At 38.9% G+C, this 17,763-nt stretch overlaps 1 protein-coding gene across 10 annotated transcripts in view; it reads left to right on the top strand.

Annotated features, from left to right (window-relative positions):
- The window catches only part of RAPGEF2 (Rap guanine nucleotide exchange factor 2), a 200,351-nt gene extending 182,833 nt beyond the window's left edge, over positions 1-17,518 (top strand). For 5 of the 10 annotated variants that reach the window (XM_076336593.1, XM_076336588.1, XM_076336592.1 and 2 more), the window contains 10 exons: positions 1,121-1,332; positions 1,418-1,541; positions 2,165-2,188; positions 3,249-3,472; positions 4,331-4,516; positions 6,264-6,416; positions 8,892-9,117; positions 10,729-11,288; positions 13,865-14,170; positions 16,747-17,518. In XM_076336593.1, coding sequence (XP_076192708.1) covers positions 1,121-1,332; positions 1,418-1,541; positions 2,165-2,188; positions 3,249-3,472; positions 4,331-4,516; positions 6,264-6,416; positions 8,892-9,117; positions 10,729-11,288; positions 13,865-14,170; positions 16,747-16,793 — 2,062 coding nt within the window. In that variant the 3' untranslated portion in view covers positions 16,794-17,518. Of the gene's footprint in view, positions 1-1,120; positions 1,333-1,417; positions 1,542-2,164; positions 2,189-3,248; positions 3,473-4,330; positions 4,517-6,263; positions 6,417-7,445; positions 7,569-8,891; positions 9,118-10,728; positions 11,289-13,864; positions 14,171-15,375 lie in introns of all 10 variants that reach the window. The other 5 variants (XM_076336590.1, XM_076336595.1, XM_076336596.1 and 2 more) reach the window with 4 other exon arrangements.
- The last annotated feature ends 245 nt before the right edge of the window (positions 17,519-17,763 follow it).

Below are 17,763 nucleotides of genomic sequence, written 5' to 3'. Positions count from 1 at the left end.
GTAAATAAAGATCTTTTAATAACAAATTAAAAAGTACTGAAAATCTCAGACAGAAAACCTTTCTTAGTTTTGGAATGAAAAGGAGGAGAGGAAACTCTAATGTGTGTGTTTATACACATTTTTGAAAACATTCACATTTCCTGTAAAGCCTCCCAAGTTAGGCAGAAAGAACCTAACCAAAAAAAAAAAAAAAATCCCTAAATATTGTCTATTATGAAAAAGCTTGAGTAAGTTGCATTAAAATGACAATTTTATCACTGTCTCTGGCAAAAGCGCTTGTCACAATCAACAGATTGAATGTGACACTTTTTCTGAAGATCACTGGTTTTGAATGCCATTCAATCAAACATGGCAAGTTCCAAAGTCAAGTATCCATGCTGATAATCAGTCAGCATCTCTGAGACATAAAAATCTTGAGATTTAGCTCAGCTGTTTCAGCTGATCTCAATGAGAAATAAAAGCAGACTGCCTGCTAGCAAAAAACTTGAGTGAAGGAAAGATTCTAGATACCAAACTTTCCCACAGGTAGAAATGAATAGCGAGGCAGGCAATGCCATTAAGGGGAAAAAAAACCTGGCTTTTGTACCAGCTACAGCTTCAGAATAACCTCAAATATGTAGAGTCTGTTCTAACAATTTGATCTAGACACAAAAAAGTCAGATGGATTATTGCAGCAAGAAGGTGGGTCACTGTGCTGTCACAACCTAAACATTATGTAGGTGGAAGATGGGTTTTTCCTCCAGTCTGGTAAGCTGGAAATAAATGGTGATCCTGAGGTACTCCTAGATTATGATATTGTTATCAAATTCAGACACTGTTCCAAAGTAATAATAAGTACATACTCTCTACAAGGTTTAATGACTCATCCAAGTCTAACTTTTATCTGTTTATGATTACATCATGCAGATATCTCCAGTTTTTATAAAAATGGTCTTAATTCTGTAATACACGCTGGCAAAAGGAAGTTTTCACTTTCTGTTACTTTATTGACATTGTTGTGCTATGCTATTCTGGCTATATGGTATTTCTCGCATACAAAATTTAACATGGTCTTTTCTAGGATTTTTTGTTTCTTTCTATTGTTCTTGAACTTTTTTGCACTTTTTTTGTTTGTTTCAAGTGGCCTGAATTTGGCACCGGTTGCAAGGCTCCGAACTACTTGGGAAAAGCTTCCAAGCAAGTATGAAAAACTGTTTCAAGATCTACAGGACTTGTTTGATCCATCTAGGAATATGGCAAAATATCGTAATGTCCTTAACAGCCAAAACCTACAGCCCCCCATTATCCCCCTGTTTCCTGTTATCAAAAAAGACCTTACGTTCCTTCATGAAGGTAAAAGCAGAAGTATGTCATCTTTTACACTAAGGAAAACTAACTTTGCTACCTAATAACTGATGTTGTTAATTGTTGTTTGTAGGAAATGATTCAAAAGTGGAGGGCTTGGTCAATTTTGAGAAGCTGAGAATGATTGCGAAGGAGATACGCCATGTTGGTCGCATGGCATCTGTGAACATGGATCCTGCTTTAATGTTTAGAACGAGGTAAGGGTGTTGTATTAGGCAGAGCTTTTCCCAGGTGAGAGAAGGCTAGGTGTCAGCAAGAGGTGCTTTTCAAGTGCCCCTTGTTGTATTGGAGCAGTATGAATTTTTTTTGTTGTTAACAATTTACCAAAATTATGTGGTGTTCTAAAACTGGAGAAATCATTAAATTTTGTGTTTATCAAAATATATTAAAATGTTTTATATTATTCTTTAGCTGCCAGTTACTTGATAAAAATTAGATTCCATTAGTGGGAGGGAGGGGGAGATACCATCTTGAACACATGTATTAGTATGTTTGAAATGTTGGATGTGTGCCAGCCTTATCATTTTGATTTAGTAGAAGTGGGAATGTATCTGAAACAGTGTCAGCTAGTAGTGTTAGAAGACGTGGAGTGAATGCTCTTTGGCTTCATGTTAGACCAGCTTATTGCATACTCTTTTTCTTAATTTGAGCTAGAAGAGTTTGTAATATCTGACTGTATGCCCGAGTCAAGGCTCTTTTTAATGTTTGTGGGCTTCCAGAACTGCTTGTCCTGAGGTCTGGTCTTTTTCTTTCTGAGCTTGTGATCTTTCTCTGTCTCTTCTTAAACCCATGCTTTACTCTTCCTGGCTCTCACTTGCAGGAAGAAGAAGTGGAGGAGTTTGGGGTAAGTGGTTGGAGACAACGCACACAGACATTCATTCTTCCCTTGCCATTTGCATTGTTTCCTACTTGCTATCTTTAATTTTCTGGTGCTTTGCCATTTTTTTCTTTTGTTAACCCTTTCTTACTGACAATATGTTTTAATCCAGGAGTGCTTTTGCTTTTGAGGTTAAAACACAAAAGTTGTAAATTATTTATAAGTGGTTTTAGATAGGAGTGGGGTGTTCTCCCCCACCTCCAATTTAAATTGCCAAAGGAAGTGACTTTCAGTAAAAGAGAAATTATAAAATGGCAAGGTTGCAACAGCTGAAAATTGCTGTTAACTTTCTTATGCTTAATAAGCAATTATCACAATCAAATACAAAAGTTAAAGTATCTACTAAACTAACTTATTTTCATATTACAATTCAGCCATCATTTTTACTCTTAACAATTCAGGAACAATGCATAGCTTTCATGTAGACATACATACATTGAAATGTGCATGACATTTATTTCATCATGAACTAGCTCATCATTTTATTTAACAAAAAGTTGTCTTCAACCTAGCAAGTTAAAAGGGAGTTCTGTTCTGTAAAACTGAGCTGTACATTTTGTGTACGGTCTGATTTAAAAAGTATTTAGAGAGCTTTCAAAATGCCTTCTGTATATGTATTTAAGTTAATTATTTTAATTTAGAACCTCAACTATAGTCTTCTGTCAGCATTGCCTTACTGCATGAGCTTTTCCTAATGCTCCAATCTTCTCAGCAGCTGGCTTATGTGAGAGAGCTAGCTTGAATGCTTTTCTAGATGTGTGAAGTGATATTGCCTAGTTGGAGCAGAATAGGTTAAAATATTTGTGTAATTAAAATAGTGCCTGTAACCAAGTAAAAAGATTTCCTGACCCTCATCTTTCTTTCTGTTATAGCTGTTTGACTTACTGGAATGAGGCATGTAAGCTTTGACCGTAGACTGACATTCATGCAATCTTTTGCACGTTTCATGTTTATCAAGTGATACCATGTTGGACTAAGTCATACTTTTCCCCTCTTTCCTCCCCCTCCTGCCCCCACTTCACTCCAGGTCTCTCAGCCAGGGCAGTACAAATGCAGCCGTGCTGGATGTCGCACAAACAGGGGGTCATAAAAAGCGGGTCCGTCGCAGCTCCTTCCTTAATGCTAAAAAACTGTATGAAGATGCTCAGATGGCACGGAAAGTAAAGCAGTATCTTTCAAACTTGGATCTGGAAATGGATGAAGAGAGCCTCCAGACACTGTCTCTGCAGTGTGAGCCAGCCACCAACACACGTGAGCATTGTCATTTGTTATGGATTTCAAGGAAACTGTTAAATATACCTTTGTTTCTTCTCCAAGGAAGTAATTGGGAACAATTACTAGACAATGAGGTGCAAAATGATGTGTCTAGTAATTTCCAAGCAATAAACATCTATGAATCTTAAGGAAATCATCTTGCAGATTAACAATATGGAGACATAGCATTTATATAGGAGATAAGGCTTTCAGATGATGTCATGCTGAAGTGCACAAGGGCTCTTTAGATTTGTCCGTACAAAGGGTGTGGAGGAGCCAAAAGTTTCTCCACAGTTCTGAGGTACTCAGGCTATTGGTGTGAATAGGGTTGGTCATCCTGGATAGCTGGGCCTTGAGAAGGAAAAGGGGATTTTCCTTATGTCCAGGTGTTTCAGAGACACCTGGAGGGCTATACCTGGCTGCAGCAGAGGCGGACCTTATGCTAGATATCAGTTTCATTTTGATTTGAGGAAATGCTGTACCTTACGCCCTTCCCTTTCTTCGGGTAGCAAAAAATAGTAATTACATATACATTCTAAACCAGTTGTAGTCCTTACGATAGCCCAGTATAACTTCTGGTCGTGTTTTTGGTAACCATAACGATAGTCATTTGAGAGTTTTATTTTGACAAAGAGAGTAAATGTTCTTTGATAATGTACGTATTTTAAATGGAGTTAAATCTCCCCTTCTTTTCCTTTTCATCTTTTCTGTCTAAAGATATCCTACTGCATTAATTGTACAAGTATTTGAGCATCTTTTATTTATTAATTGGAGGGCTTTGCACTGCTCAGACCTAAACTCCCACAATATTTTTAGCTAGTAGTCGTTCTGTGCTTTCTCCCATTTCTTGCAAAGTGCCGAAGAATACAGGAGACAAGCGATCTGGAAAATCTGAAACGTCGCCGGTGGCTCCCCGGGCAGGCATCCAGCAGAAAGTGCAGCAGCAGCAGCAACATAAAGTAAACCAAGCATTGCAGGTCCCTGCAGTATCTCTTTATCCCTCTCGCAAGAAAGTGCCAGTCAAAGACCTTCCACCATTCGGTAAGTGGAACAATGAAGTGTTCCGTTTAATACTCTGAAGTTTGTTTGCTTATGTCGGGGAGAAATTTTGAATCAAATAAGAGTCAGACACTTATTTCTGGTAGTATTATATGCAGGTTTTGCCAGTTCATGCAGTGTGTATGCATAATTCTCTTCTCTAGAAATGGAAAGAAAGAAATCTAGGAAAGCATCCTGTCAATTTAATCAGTATAAGTACTTACCTGTTACTAGAAGCTGGAAAGAAGGAATGTTTCTGACTATCTGCCCTGGGATCTTGGCTTAACTTTTCCAAAGGGATTAGAGACTTGGAGTTTTTGAGTGACCTATCTGAGATGCCTCAGAAGTTTTGGTGTTTTTTCAAAAGTTGAACATTTAATGTGGAATTCAGGCTTGCTCATACTGGTAGGCCTGAAGTTTCACGTTGAGAATTGTTCCTTTGGCTTCTGCTCCCTAGTGCTTTTTTATTGTTGATACTCAGTCATTGCTGCCTGCATGTCGCTCAGAAAGATACCAGATTATAGGAATTTCTTCTAATCAGATTTCCAAATCTGTGTCCCAGCATGTGTACATAAAGTATATGCATTATTAAAGAACTTCTTAGATATCATTTAAAGTACGGTAATATTCCTAATAAGTATATGTAGCATAACTGGCCCTTCCTATTGCATCATGGTAATTTCACACGAGCTTAATTCTGATTTCACTTTTTATTAGTTTTACTTGTGCACTGCTTAGGCTGCTAGCGAAACATCAGAAGCAGCAAAATGAGCAAGAAACAATTCAATATTCATCTAGTTCTTGTTGATTTTACCATTAAATTTTAATCTTAAAAGGACTTTGAAGCGCCACAGACTGCTTTTTTGCTCATGGTGGGAAAGTTTCTGAAAACTGACTATATTATGTTGATGAAGCAGCTGTAAATTATTGATAGCAGCATTGTGATCCAACAGATCAAAGATAAATTCTGTAGAATGTTTGAAAATAACCTCTAACACAAACATTGGCAAAACTGTCAGAGAAGCTCTGTCTTAACTTTTAAGACTGTCCCAGGGTGGATTTTTGAGGGGAGGGGAAGAGAAAGGTGGATAAATGCTGCCTGAGAAAAGCAATTCTTGATGCCCTAGATATTTACATCATACATCATCTTCAGGATGTTTTTACTCTTCAGTTTCCCAAAATAAGCTGGTGCAGAGATAGTTCTCAAAAATGAAAGGGAGAAAGGCAGCTGCAGGATGGCCTTGTTTTGTAAGCCTAATCTTACTAATCTTCTTTCCAGCTTTCTTTGACCTTCTAGGTTCCTCTGAATAGAAGAGAAACAGGAGAACAGTTTCAATTCTTAGTGTATAAACCTTCACTAACCAGTGAGATTTGTGTGTGTTTTTATTCAACATACTTTTAGTTCAAGTTTCTCAGTAACCATTACTATGCATATCCTTGATTTATATATTGTATAGGCAGTATTCTGCAACACCAAATCTGCATTGTGTTTTCTGTGACAAAGTATTTATTTTAGGTGGCCAGAATGAAAGACCAGCTGCACTAATATGCAGAAATAAAGCACTATATTTCGGACAGGAGTAGGTTTAAACATTTTGCTTTGTTTAAGCTGGTGTCAGAAACTCACAAATATACAGGAAACAAAATGAGGTTTTTTTCTGTATGGTGTCTGCTCTATAAATGCATTGTGAAACAGAAAGATGTATTTATACTGGACTTTACATCTACCTACATTAATTCTTATTTAAAGGCATTAACTCCCCACAAGCTTTAAAGAAAATTCTTTCATTATCTGAAGAAGGAAGTTTGGATCGTCACAAGAAACAATCTGAAGACACGGTCTCAAGTGCATCTTCGCAGCTGTCTTCTCCTCCCACTTCACCACAGAGCTCCCCAAGGAAAGGTATTAGACGTGCAATATTTCTCATCCTGTTTCCTGAAGCTCCTAGACTTTGGAAACTTCTGAGAGAGAATTTGGACACTTAGGATAAACTACTGCCGCTCCTATTTTTGTCACATATGGTCAGCAAGGGGGCAGGAAGTGTAGTGCAGAGTGGGATACATGAAAGGATACCTGGGAACCTGATTCAGGGATACCTGAAAGCCCTCTGGTTAGCAAAAGCCAGGAAAGATAGCCTGATCTGATACAGGATTCGATGCAGCAGGTCACTCTCACTGCAGCTACTTCTGACAAATATTCCCATCATCAGTGTTTCCTGCCAGTGGAAGGATACACAGATTGAAACTTACAATCTTTGTACAGCATTGAGCACACTAGCCTATTACAGGAATTATTTGCTGTGTCGTGCATCTGGATGGGATGTGACCTATGTATGACAGGCAGGCTTAAGATATTTGTGATTCAAATCACTAATACACAATGTTTTACTAGCAGCCTGATTATTCAAACAATGTATATGGATATTTGAGGAATGGTATTGCACATGGGAGCTTTCTTGACTGAGTTCTTTTTAAGTGACTTCATAGTTATTTTTTTAAAGTGAATTTAGGACTTTAAAGGGATTTTTTTTTAAGCCTGTTTGTTTTTTCATTGTACTTGTTCTGGTTATGAATCGACAAAACAGAGAATGGAAGCATTTTCCTGCAGTTTAAACAAAAAAAAAAGTCCCTTTGGAAGTATGATAGCCTAGTTGTATTGCAGATAACTTCTAAGTTATTCTCTTTTCAGAGTATCATAAAAGTTCAGTTTAACAGTTACGTAATATAACATTATGGTAAAATATATATATTGGGGTTGAGTCCTCATAATAGAAGTTCAGAATGCTAAAGAGATGAGTGTGTTGGAGACTTCCCTGTAGCAATAACTTTCCCTAAACTGCACAGGGATGGTAAGGATTTGAAACTTATGCGAGTACCACTTTTTCTACTTTCTGATCAAATGGATAGCTAAGCCCTTTTCTTAACGTGGTAGGTGGCAGTGACGATCAGTTGAGGCCTTATGATTCCAGACTAATGAACCTAACCAGTTCCTCCTCTCCTCTTGGAAGCGAGAACAGTAACAAGAGTAACAATTCACCAAGGACCTCTGGGATAGGTGGGGCTTATGGAAACAAAAGGGGAAAAAATAAGTCCAATTGGATAAGCAGAGATCTGGAAAGGGGAGAGATTAATGTGGCAAGAAAATACAAATGCCTATCCAAAATCTCTATGAAAGTGATATTTACTAAGGTCAGATGGAGGAGGATGTTAGGTAGAGAAGACTTAGATTATCACCTTGAGTCCTTGTAAGCTATCATCATGATTTCTCCCAAATACTACATTAGCAAAGAGTGAATTTATATAAATATGGTCAGGCCTGTGCATTTCTTGAAAAAGGAATTGGGATTGTGTACTTGGCTCATAGTGGGAAAAGTACTTTATTTTTGCAAAAAGCAAATCATAAACGTGATTATAAATTTAAAAAAATTCCTTGGTTTGATGGTGACATGAAGCTAATGGTACGTTCTTTCAGACAAAAATGGTACGTTCTTTCTTTCAGACAAAAATGGCAGCATTAATTCCATGTTCTCGGCAAGTGAATTGGGATAGATCAGTTGAAGTCATCTTGACACTTACATGTAGACTGAAAGCAAAAAATGAAAACTGCAGTTACTTGTGGATGTATGTTGTTTAATGATCTTTAACTTAGCTGGCAAGAGCATTCAGCACAACCTTCTTTAATACTAAACCAAAGGCTGAACTTGCTGAATTTGTCTCTAACATGGTTTGCAGATTTTATCTCAGTCTGGCGGTGACAATGCTGCCTCCAAATTACAGTATAATTCTGGTAATACATGCTATTTGGAATGTAATTAGTTAGCCAAGTACCACAAAGAAAGCTTGAAAATCTGGCCCCCTCTCAGCCAAGATACGTAATAAGAGTCAGCCCACACATCTGGGCTTCATGTTGTATCTGCTGTTCATCTCAAGTGTAGCTTTGCAGAACAGAAAAACTGTGTGAAGAGGGTCTCTTGGATTACTTTAAGCAGTAATCTTGTCCAGGACATCTCTTTCATTCCAATCTTGGAGACGGTGTTTATGTACAGGCACTTTGTTGAGAAGTGAAATTTTGTAATGTGGGGATACAAGTATGGTGATGCATTTGAAAATAATTTGGGGGAGGAGGGCAGCGAAGGAGGCAGGTGAGCAGTTGGTTCCTAAATGAGTGGTGCATGTTTCCACAATCTTAAACCTCTTATTAAGAGACAGAATACACGGTCTTACACGGTTCTGCTATGTATCTTTATCTTTTGCAGTGCTGCTTCTGTGTAAATGTAATCGTAGTTTTGATTTACTGTGGTAGCAGTATTGCCATCTGCCTGCCAGTAACTGAGCAGGCTTCTTGGAGAGTCTGATTAATGTGACGTTCCCTTTGCAGGCTATACTTTGGCTCCTAGTGGCACGGTGGATAACTTTTCAGATTCTGGTCACAGCGAAATTTCTTCCAGATCTAGTATTGTCAGCAATTCCTCTTTTGACTCTATGCCAGTCTCCCTGCATGATGAGAGGAGACAGAGGCATTCTGTCAGCATCGTGGAGACAAATCTTGGTGTGGGAAGGATTGATAGAAGAATCATGATTGAACCAGATCAATACAGCTTAGGGTAGGAATTTTATTTGTGCTTACTTACATTACACTTTCATATAATGTGTATGTGGCATGTGTATGTATATTTGTTCACGTAACTTTCCCTGTATCTCTCTCAAATATTTTTTTTCTCCCCTGGTCTTAAAAACTACTATTTCAATGCTGCATTTTGTGATAATGCTCCATTTTCTGACAAGAAAAGGTTTTGCACTCCTGAGTGTGTGATGAGGTCTACAGCAGTAAGACTTTACCTCAGTAGACCTTATCATCTGAGCATTTAGTCGTGCTGTAGATTATCCTCTCTATGGCAGACTAGTATCCTAGCCTGTTTTCTAGATGGGGAATTAACTGAATTAGATGAGAAATTATTCATACAATTATGCAGTGATCAAGCTGAGAACATAAATAGCTAGTAATTTTCCAGTCTGTTTCATAGAAAAATGTGTATTTATCTAACTTAAAAATATTTTACCCCAAATATCTGTTCTAGTCAACAATAATTGGAAGCTAAAATTCACATTAGGCTGCTGGTTTTGTAGGTAATTTTCTAGGTAATTAACTTCTGTAATGGTGGGGGAGCTAGTGCTGTGAGAAGTTCTCTAAGTCTGTAGCAGTGAGCCTTGGTCTGAAAATAGTTGGAGCTCTGGCTCCTGTTTAGTCTCCACTTACTTTTCTGAGCTGTTATTTGGATGCTTCAGTCCTCTGAATAGTTTGAGGGTTTTTAATCCTGTGGGGTCTGTGGATGGCAGGCCTGTTCCAAAACTGGTGTACTTCAGCTTTAGGAATCCCAGGCTATGCAAACTCTTTAATCAGATGTCTTAAATATTTGGAAGAGCAGGGTTCCAGTCTGCATAGCAAGCTGCCCTGGAAGGGCAAATCCCAGGAGCCTGGATAGCTGCTAAACAAAAGTGACACTTTGTCGTTTTCTCTGCTGCTATGTAAGTGATAGTGTCAGGTTTACTTAATCGCTGAAAGGCTACGGAGAACATACTTGCTCTACGAAGTAGCATGTGTTTCCAAAATTCAGGTTAAAATACATTTCCATTTGCAAGAAATGTTGAAAAGTTGGCTTTCGGAGTTTCCGAAGCAGAAAAAAAAAACTGAAAAGCTGAAACCTAAACCTGAACATCAGCCACCACCTGCTAAAACTCTGTTTCTAACTTTTGAACCTTTGCTTCACATGACTGGAAAAGCAGTAGAAACCCTATCTATCAGTCTGTTCCCCTTTATATATGTCACTGCGGTTTGCCTGTCTTAAAGGGCTGCTGCAAAGTTAAGATTTTACCTTTTGAAATTACTCCACTGAACTGTTAAGTTTCGTCAGGATATCTATCCAGTAATTTTTTTTGTTTGTTTTATTGAGGATGAGCTTGAAAGGAAAGTGTTCTATTCTCAAAATTGAATTAGTCATTAATGTAAATAATACTTAATATAAATTGCATCAAAACCTTCAATCATAGAATCACAGAATGGTTTGGGTTGGAAGGGACCTTTTAAAGGTCACTAGTCCAACCCCCCAATATGTTTGCTTTTCTCTTGACTGCTGAATTCTTCATGTGTCTTGTAAATGATCTCCAATTCCAACACTGGATTTTTTTTTTCCCCCCCCTCTTCAATGTGCATCTAGCTCGTATGCACCACTGTCAGAGACCAGAGGCCTGTATGCTGGAGCAACTGTGCTTTCTTCTCCTAGCACAGAAGAACTGTCACAGGATCAGGGGGATAGAGCTTCGCTCGATGCAGCTGACAGTGGCCGTGGTAGCTGGACTTCTTGTTCGAGTGGTTCTCATGACAACATACAAACAATACAGCACCAGAGAAGCTGGGAGACTCTGCCTTTTGGACATGCTCATTTTGATAGTTCAGGCGATGGGGCAGGACTGTGGGCCTCGGGCAGTCATATGGACCAGCTGATGTTCCCCGATCATGGCACAAAGTATGGCAGGCAAAGTCAAGGTAGAGAGGGCCTTGATCAAGCACAGTCAAGAGCAAGCTGGGCATCCTCAACGGGCTACTGGGGAGAGGACTCGGAAGGTGATACAGGTACCATAAAGCGGAGGGGTGGGAAGGATGTTTCGATTGAAGCTGAAACCAGTAGCATAACATCTGTACCAGCAGAGGAGTCCAAGCCAGCTCCCATGCCCACCCATATAGCAGTATCATCAAGTAGTACAAAGGGGCTTATTGGTAAGTTAAGTTTTGTTTACCATGAAGTATTTTAGTTCATTTGCTTATGGTTCTTCGTATTGTTCTAAAACTGCATTTCTTTTGTCTGGTTTGATCTTTGTATTTTTAAAGCAAAACCGAACATTTTGCAGTCTCTCTCAAACTTTCCCCTTTAACTGTACATTCATTGCTAGGGAAAATATCACTTATTGTTGATTCTCAGTTCTGGCAGTGCCTTTGTGTTTCAAGAGAGCCTGCCGTACATCAAAAACTAGCTCAACTGCTGGACAGTGTTTTGAGAGGTTGATGTATTTAGGTGCCTGTTCCGAAATGTGAACTTCTCTTCACAGTAAGGCTCCACATTCTATATTTAGATATCTTAAAAAATGTGGCCTGATTTTTTTTAGAAGCCTTTCACTTTATACATCTGTATGACTTGTCTGATAATTGTGAATATTCCTTACTTTTGAAAATGGGATCCCTTTGTGCTTAAATACCAACTGAGATGTTCCTTTGGACTGCTGAAACTGAAAAGGTTCCTAAGAAATTAGAGCTGAAATACGTTTATAATCATTCAACAAAAGATCAGATAATATATAAATTAATATGAAGGTGTCTTTGGCAGTGCTTAACATTTTTTCTCATACTGTTTCTTCTACAGTCCTTGGGCCATCCAAGACCTCTGCATTTTTGCCTCTTTCATTCCTTTCATTCCCCTTTGCTTAGCCTTTCTTCATGTTAATATGAAGAACTATCTAAAAGCCATTTTGTGCTGACACAGCTGAAAAAGTCTGCCAGATTGAGGTCATTCTGAGACCACTGTGATAAACTGTTTTTCCATCTTCTGCCCAAATATATTGCTTAGCAATGGCCCATTGCCTCAAAGCTTGGGTGCAGATCTGAATCCCTGAACTATGAAGAGAAGGAAGCTGTTCAGTTCAGGACTCCAGGTTCTGATTCATGCTGCTCTCTAATTTTACTCTTAGATGCCCTTGTTTTCCACCAGAATGTGGAACAAGCATGTCCAAAATTGCCTGTCAAGGCAGTGCTTTCCACTATGTTTTTAGAGACTAGAGAGAACATGGAAGAGATCTGAAAATTCAAGTCACACGCTTCCATACATTTCAGTACTATTAACTAATTATCCTGCAAATGTAACTCTGCATATCACTGTCCAACAGAAGCCACTATTTTTACGTGGTTCTTTTGCACTGAATAGGCATTGATCTCTGGCAGTATTTCAATAGAATTTTTCTACAGAATTTCTTCTGCATCAGTTACTTTTCAGAAATCTTTGAATAGAATTTGTCAGAAACTTCTTCATGCTGCTTTGCTCAGTTAAAACAATTTGTCCAAGAAAAATACTTAGATTCTATTGGAAACTATTTGGTTTTGTTATACCAAGACTTTATTTTTAGTCTATAAAAACTCACATCCAAGTAGCACCAGTCCATTTTAAGCTTGTAACTGCCCTTTCAGTCAATTCCATGCTGCATAATGCAGGGTGATGTTGTCATCACCACTTGTGCAAGAAAATACAGTGTATGACAAGCTGTGGGGAGTAAATTGTGTGTGACAGTGTTTTTTCCTGCTGTGTTTGCCTTTGTACTGTAACTTAAGTGGTCATGTGTTAAAGGGCTAGACCCACAAACAGTGTTCAGTATCAAAGCCCCAGCTGAATTCTTTAAGTACATAACTCCAAAATAGAGAGTCATGCCAATCTGCTGTGTGTCCCTGCAGATGCTTAAAATTCTTAATTGCCGTTTCCTCCCTTGAAGTTCTCTGCAAGAGAGAACTTCTAAGTATGCCCAGAGTTAAGCCTTGTTCAGGTAAACAGTTGTGCCTCAATGAGATCCACAAACTAGGTGGTGGTCTTTCTATCTCCTATATAAAATCATATTCAATCATAGTTCTTATGGGCATACTTTCAAGTTTTAATTTTGCAGATAATACAACCTAAGAGCAGCGGGCAGTAATGTGTACAGAAAGTATGAAGATGAAGCCCACTTCTCTTCCTTACCTTTTGGAATTGTAGCTTATGACTCATTAAGTAGTAAGATTTGTAGGGAGAAATAAAGTATCAGGTGCTCCCCCCCCCCCACCTCCCCCCACCCCCCCGCAAGATGCTCAAAACAAAAGAGATGAGCTCTTCGGTACAAAGCCCATCTTCAAGATTAAGATAGATAGTCATGCGTTTGGGGAGGTGCCAGTATTCCTGATGGTTGCCACTTCTGTGGATTCTTGAGTCTTCCATGTGACTTTGATCAGTGTACGTTTTATTCTATTCGATTAGTGGAACAGCTTCAGTTGCTAAGCTTGAACAAATTCCCCATGTAATTTGGTGAATTTTATTAGAGTAATGCTTCACTACTGGAAGAATAGCTATATCCTGTGTAGGCTGTATATTCTATACTTTCTTGCATGGTTTATTTTTCAAGACCTCATTGTCTACCGTATGGTAGTTAACTTTTGTCCTTCAGATTTTCTCCTCCTGGGATGTTGAGTTGGTTGATGTTTGTTTAGCTTTCACTGTTTATTTTCCTTTGAGCAGTTTTCCTCTTACTGTCTCTTATAATAATCTGTTGTTTTTCCTGCAGCACGAAAAGAGGGTCGGTATCGGGAACCACCTCCAACTCCTCCTGGTTATGTAGGAATACCTATTGCTGAGTTTGCAGAAGGTGGTTCCCATCCAACCAGAAAGCCTCCAGATTACAACATAGCACTTCAGAGGTCTAGAATGGTGGCACGGACATGTGAGACCCATGGGACATCAACTCCGCAGCAGCAGTCGCATGGCCATTCAGCTAGCAGGCCTGTGAACAAACCTCAGTGGCATAAACCAAATGAGTCAGATCCACGTCTTGCTCACTACCCGTCTCAAGGGTTTTCCACAGAGGAAGATGGTAAATTTCTAATTGTTAGATTTTGAGTGTGCTGCATGCAAAAATGGTCAATGCTTTCACAGACACAAAGCAAATTACACAAATGTGCTCTGCCATAGAAATTCTTGCCATAATTCAAGCTCTCTTCCATCTTTCAAAACTTGCTATTTGTTAACTTTTTGGAAGGGGAGGAATTCAGTTCATCCTAAATGTAATTTAAAATTTGGAATGTAGGTCCACCTGAGTCTTGGGCAACCAAGCAGTTGGCTTAGGCAACTTCTCTGGAGGTGCCTATGTTCACCAGGTACAGCCCTGGCTGCCCTGAAAGTTTCCAGCATACCTAATGTTTGTCACTAACCGTGTATTTAATGGTTGAAAAAGTACCCTGGTCTATAGAATACCTGCCCATCTGCCCCACAGAGCATCGTTGGTCAGGTTTATTTGGATAGTCACTCACATTCTACCCGAAACTCTTACACTGTGGACACTGGGTCTTCCACACCAACTGCTTCACATAACGAGGCCACTACTCTTTTGCTACCTCGCTGGCCCAAGGGTGTCTGTATTTTTATGCTTTAGCTCAGCTATGATGATAGCTGGTTTTCTATGGACTGCAAGCATAGCTGGATTGCATCTTTAGGGCTAGGTGCTCAAAATTTAGGCAGGGCCATGCCCAAATCACACGTTTGAATACTTTGTTTTGCTTAATGATAGAAAGGCTAACTTTCCCCTTCCCTCCCTAGCTGCTTAGCTACTAAGGTTTCATGTGCAGGATGAACTCTGCAGTTGAACATGATGGAAAAAAAATGAAGTCTACCTTAATCGAATTGCCTCAAACTTTGAGAATTACCATGACAGAGAATTTTAATTGTTTCTACCAATGATGACTAAAGCTGCACTCAGTTTTTATGCAATCTTAATTTAAATAAATCACAGATATATTCAGGGAAAAAATGTAAGATGGCTTTAGGAGTAGCTGTTGTGTTCCTCAGGCTGAGGAACTGCACCTAGCTCAGTTATAGCAATTGTCTTACTTTCTTCGAGAACAGAATTACAAAGGAATACTTCCGAGACCTGAAATGTACAGATATTTAGATTGTTTTAAAATATATACCTAATACAACGAAATGGAAAACACATGAGCACAGTACAGGTTGTTTCATTCAGTAGCAGTCTTGTTCTATATGAACTAAATTCTATTTTCCCCTATCCTATTGTGTTTGCAGAAGATGAACAAGTCTCTGCTGTCTAAGACTTGGGGCTTTTCTGGATCCAGAGTGAGCCACCTTAAAGGAGAGCACAAGAAGACGTCCCTAGAATAGGAGCCTTGGAACTATAGTTAAAGGATGGTGGACCTATTTGCCTCCTTCCCTGCCTTAAAGCAGCATGGGGCTTCTTCCTCCGCCCCTCCCCCTTCTGTCCCCTCTCCCCTTGCATGTGAAATACTGTGAAGAAATCGCCCTGGCACTTTTCAAACTGTGTTGCTTGAAATGCACAGTGCAGCAATCTCCAAGCTACCACTGTCGCTGTCTGCCACATCACGCAGTATCATTCCAAATTCCAAGATCGTCATCACATCAGGATGATTAACTCTGGCTGCACTTCCCAATGCCTGGAAGGGTTTTTTTTAAATCTTCCCTTTAGATTTTAATCACAATCCTAGCACTTAGTCTCATCTGGATAATGAGATAAGCTAGTTGTCAAATTACATTTGGCCTTTAACCTACAAAGAGAAAAATGCATTGGAATCCTTCAAGGAGGCAGTGCTTATTTGCTTGTTTACAATGCCTTTATTACGATTTTGTATGTTTGCGTTTCAGAGATCAAATACTGCATCTGCATAGTAATTACAGTATTATTTCATACCTGTAAGTAGGGTTGCCAGCCTGAGCTCCTGGAAAGAATATTGCTATCACGTGGCTGAGCAGGGCAGAAGGGAAGGCAGAGGTTACGGGATGCAGCCTTTCCTCGACCGTCTCGCTTCGCTCTTAATGTGCCCCACCCTGGAATCTTCAAAAGTTTGTAAATGTTAGCCTTAATGGCATGCCCAGCCGTTAATGGCATCCTCAGCCGGGTCTAGTGTAAATGCAGAAACGCGCGCTTGCAACTGGCCGGTGATGGAAGAGGACACTGTGTGTCTCATACCTGTGCCTTAGGGAATACAGGATGGCATACTAAAAAAGAAAGTGTCCCATTCTAACGAGACAGACAGCAACCCCACCTTTAAGTTATATATTATTTTTATTTTATTTTTTTTTACTATATAGTAGTTATATTAAAAGAAAAATTAACTGGATAACATTGCAGTGAAGGCAAGTTGGGATGTCACAGCTCGTGTCAGCTGTTAACACTGATCTAATAACCTCCATCTATTGACTTTGGCATTAGGGGATAAACGAGCCTTTAAGTAATGAAAAATAACACGTTTAGATTTGCCAGCCTTCGCAATGCAGAAATAGTCACAACTGTTAATGGCTTCATGGAACACTGCATGTGTAGAGAAGGCCAATGTGTAGCAACCACCTGCTCACAGCTGCTATTAACCCTATAATGACTGAAATGACCCTCCCCTCTATTTTTGTGTTGTTTTTGCACAGACTCCGGAGAAGTGAAGGCTGCCAATCCGAGTAGTACTCAAATGTGAGGAACTGCTGGTCTTGGATTTTTTTTTTCCATTGAACTCAGCTGATCATATTGATCAGTAGATAAACGTAAATAGCTTCAACTTTTAAAGATCAAATTGCAGTGTTTTTTCACTGTATCAAACAAATGTCAGTGCTTTATTTAATTCTCTCTCCTGTAATCATAGCTTTTGTCTATTTGCTTATATATCACATTGTCAATTATGCATTTGTAATTTTACATGTAATATGCATTATTTGCCAGTTTTATTCTCAAGGCTATGGACCTCGTGCATATAGAAATACAAAATCCTAGCTCTATCACAAGTTGCACAAATGTTATATAAGCATTAAGTAATTGTAGACCATAGGACTGCTAATCTCAGTTCACTCTGTGATGTCAAGTGCAGAATGTACAATTAACTGGTGATTTCCTCATACTTTTGATACTACTTGTACCTGTATGTCTTTTAGAAAGACATTGGTGGAGTCTGTATCCCTTTTGTATTTTTAATACAATAATTGTACATATTGGTTATATTTTTGTTGAAAATGGTAGAAATGTACTATGTTTATGCTTCTACATCCAGTTTGTATGAAGCTGGAAAATAAATAAATATAACATTAATGAAGTCCATATTGATTCTTATGCATTTTACATGTTCCACATACTTGAACAAATTTATGAAAAAATTTTACTTCTCTGTGTATTAATATTAAAGGGACATTGCCAAGTGATGTGGGCAAACCATTGGTGTGGAGTTTTTCTTAATATACAGTTGTGTTGCTGATAATTTTTGAAAAGTCTGGGGTGTGTACTGCTGAATGAGAACGACTGATGTTGTGTGTCCCCAGCGGAAACATTTGAGGTGCCGAAAAAGAAGTTCCTATAGGCATGGTCTTAGGTCTATATAGCATGTAAACAGTTTTAAAGGAAGGATCGTGTTGATTTGATATTCTGTACAGTGTAGAAGTAAGGAATGCACGGTTTAA

The sequence above is a fragment of the Aptenodytes patagonicus genome, chromosome 4 (assembly GCF_965638725.1).
Source record: "Aptenodytes patagonicus chromosome 4, bAptPat1.pri.cur, whole genome shotgun sequence".
NCBI lineage: Eukaryota > Metazoa > Chordata > Aves > Sphenisciformes > Spheniscidae > Aptenodytes > Aptenodytes patagonicus.
The sequence above is the reverse complement of the archived record's forward strand: the minus strand, read 5'-3'. Positions and strand labels throughout refer to the sequence as shown.